Source organism: Buceros rhinoceros, unplaced genomic scaffold (genome assembly GCF_000710305.1).
Source record: "Buceros rhinoceros silvestris isolate BGI_N320 unplaced genomic scaffold, ASM71030v1 scaffold14542, whole genome shotgun sequence".
NCBI lineage: Eukaryota > Metazoa > Chordata > Aves > Bucerotiformes > Bucerotidae > Buceros > Buceros rhinoceros.
The window spans coordinates 11,067-13,418 of record NW_010400822.1 but is presented as its reverse complement, the minus strand read 5'-3'; the positions used below and the strand labels follow the sequence as shown (position 1 = coordinate 13,418).

Here is a 2,352-nt window from a genome sequence, read left to right as displayed (position 1 = left end):
CCCCCCATAGTGAAGGGTGAACAGTGCTGACCGGGGAGTTACTACAGCAAACACACTTCAGGACAACGCTATGGATGTATTCTAGCTCCAGGGAACAGTAAAAAGTAGACATGACCTCATAAAAAACCTTCATGTAACAGCTGGAGATGTTTAAAACTGAAGAAGGGCTTAAGCCGATTTTATTCTGATTTTGCTTTACAAGTTTTTTTCTCCACAAGCCCAGGTTCAGAACTGTATAGTTTCATTCCACACAGTCATTACCAGAAACACAAGCAACATAAAATGAGTGTTAGTTCCAAGGCTTAAAGTTTTAATAGCAGAAATAATCATCTGCAATGATACTGCACTGTTTTTTAATTTATGTTAACAGCTTTTTACAATTTCTGCTCAATACCACTAGAAGCTGTTAGGTGGATACTTTTTCTAAATTAAACTGTCAGTTTGAAAAGGCAGAGATCTAAAGATTAAATAGAGCATTAGAAATCACATGCTCTCTACCTCTATCCCTGAATGAAGTCAGATCATTTCTCAGTGCTTCCTTTTCCTTTGATAAAAAATGGAATTTTAAATTTAACTCTAAGTATGGCCTTAAGTTCCATCAGGGCAATTTAGGTTGGATATCAGGAAAAATTTCTTTACACAGAGGGTCATTAAGCATTGGAACAGGTTGCCCAGGGAGGTGGTGGAGTCCCCATGCCTGAAGTGTTCAAAAGACATGTGGATGTGGTGCTGAGGGACAGGGTTTAAGGACCCTGGTAGTGCAGGGTGAACAGTTGGACTCAGTGATCTTAAAGGTCTGTTCCAACCAGATGATTCTGTGAAGTACCTATTTTCCCAGATAGCAAGAAAAAGTTCATGAAGTGCAAAAAAGGTACATATGAAAATAATCCAACTATTGTAAATGAGAGGTTAAGTAAGTATGAAAATACTAAGTATCTGGAATCTTTCCAGTCACTTTCACTCCATTTTTAGCCTGCTTTGATCTGTCAGTGTTTCTATTTTAGAAAGCTCTCCACATTGCTTTTTTGAAAGTGTATTTAATATTTAGTTATTAATATACATATATATAAAAGCTTAATTGACTAAAGAAAATGCAGAATTGGTCTTAACAGAATTATTACACTGGCCCCTTTAACAAAATAAACCATCTGTATTTATAATCCATGTGGAATCTTCTCTTAAGTGTAAAATACTCAAGGTAGCTAACGGTCTTCCTGTGAACAAGAATTACACGGTTTGTCATCATACAGAGCTCACTGGAAGAAAGCCATATGTATTTTTGCATTTGCACTGCAAGATCATTATTTTGCCTGGGAATCCTTGAAACCAAAAGACAATCTAGAATATGTCTTGCAGCTCTTATTTGAACTAATCCCGAGATGACTTTCTGAAAAAGTCACATTCACAAACATTACCAGTCTATCCCCACTAACAAACTCCAAGTTAAAATGAAAAATAAGGTTTGTTCTACATGGGTATTACTATTGTCTCTTCCCCAAAAGACAATATAAGTGCTGTTTATGATTTTTTTTTGTCTTCAATAGAAAGAAGTCTAGTACACCTGATCAAGGAAGCAATCAGAAAAAAAATAATTCTACCCTGTTACTGTCATATGCCTTTGCAGCAGACGTACTTGGTACTTGGAAATCAAAAGAATCAAATAGATTCTAATAGGGAAATACATTTAAAAATCTGGAGAGGATGCACCAGCACTGCAATTTAACACAAAAAAAGCTGAGGGCCCAGCAGCTACGGGTATGTGAAAAGGCTGCTCAGTTAAAAACAGCACAGTGGGGACAGGCCAGCACACCTTATATGCAGACCAGAAAAGTTCTGGAAAGAAGAAAAGCTGATAATGTTGCACTAAATACTAACAAAATATTTGCTACTGGTGTCTCCTCCATTACAAAAACATTTGTGTATCAGAATAAATCACATATCAAGTTTTTATCTCCTGTAGATGCTGTTGGACCTGCAAGAGAATAGACAGAAATGTAAGTGATTGGTACTGTAACCACACGTGCCTGGACACACACTCAAAATAAGCCTCTTCTCTGAAAGGCTACATACCATCTTGATGTCTGGCCTTCTGGTTTTCTTCTCATTCAAACACTGATCAGCAACTGAATACATTTTATGTACTGAAGGTGCATCCCAGTCGTTCATCTTTTCATCAACATAATCCTCAATAGTTGCTTCCTCATCCTCAATTTCATCTTTGATACCCAACTACAAGACAGTTTGAACAATGAGCAGATAGATAACATTGTAAGTGTATTCCACACTGTTTGGAGACTTGCTTTTGAGTCACCATTTCTTTTCTCAATCTCTTGTAGACAAAGAATGGTAATG

At 36.9% G+C, this 2,352-nt stretch overlaps 1 protein-coding gene across 1 annotated transcript in view; it reads right to left on the bottom strand.

Moving 5' to 3' along the window:
- Window positions 1–1,939: 1,939 nt before the first annotated feature.
- Window positions 1,940–2,352, bottom strand: part of IRAK4 (interleukin-1 receptor-associated kinase 4) — an 11,444-nt gene continuing 11,031 nt past the window's right edge. The window contains exons 10-11 of the mRNA XM_010132051.1: window positions 2,071–2,229; window positions 1,940–1,972 (exon numbers count right to left, since the gene is read on the bottom strand). Coding sequence (XP_010130353.1) covers window positions 1,940–1,972; window positions 2,071–2,229 — 192 coding nt within the window. The remainder of the gene's footprint in view (window positions 1,973–2,070; window positions 2,230–2,352) is intronic.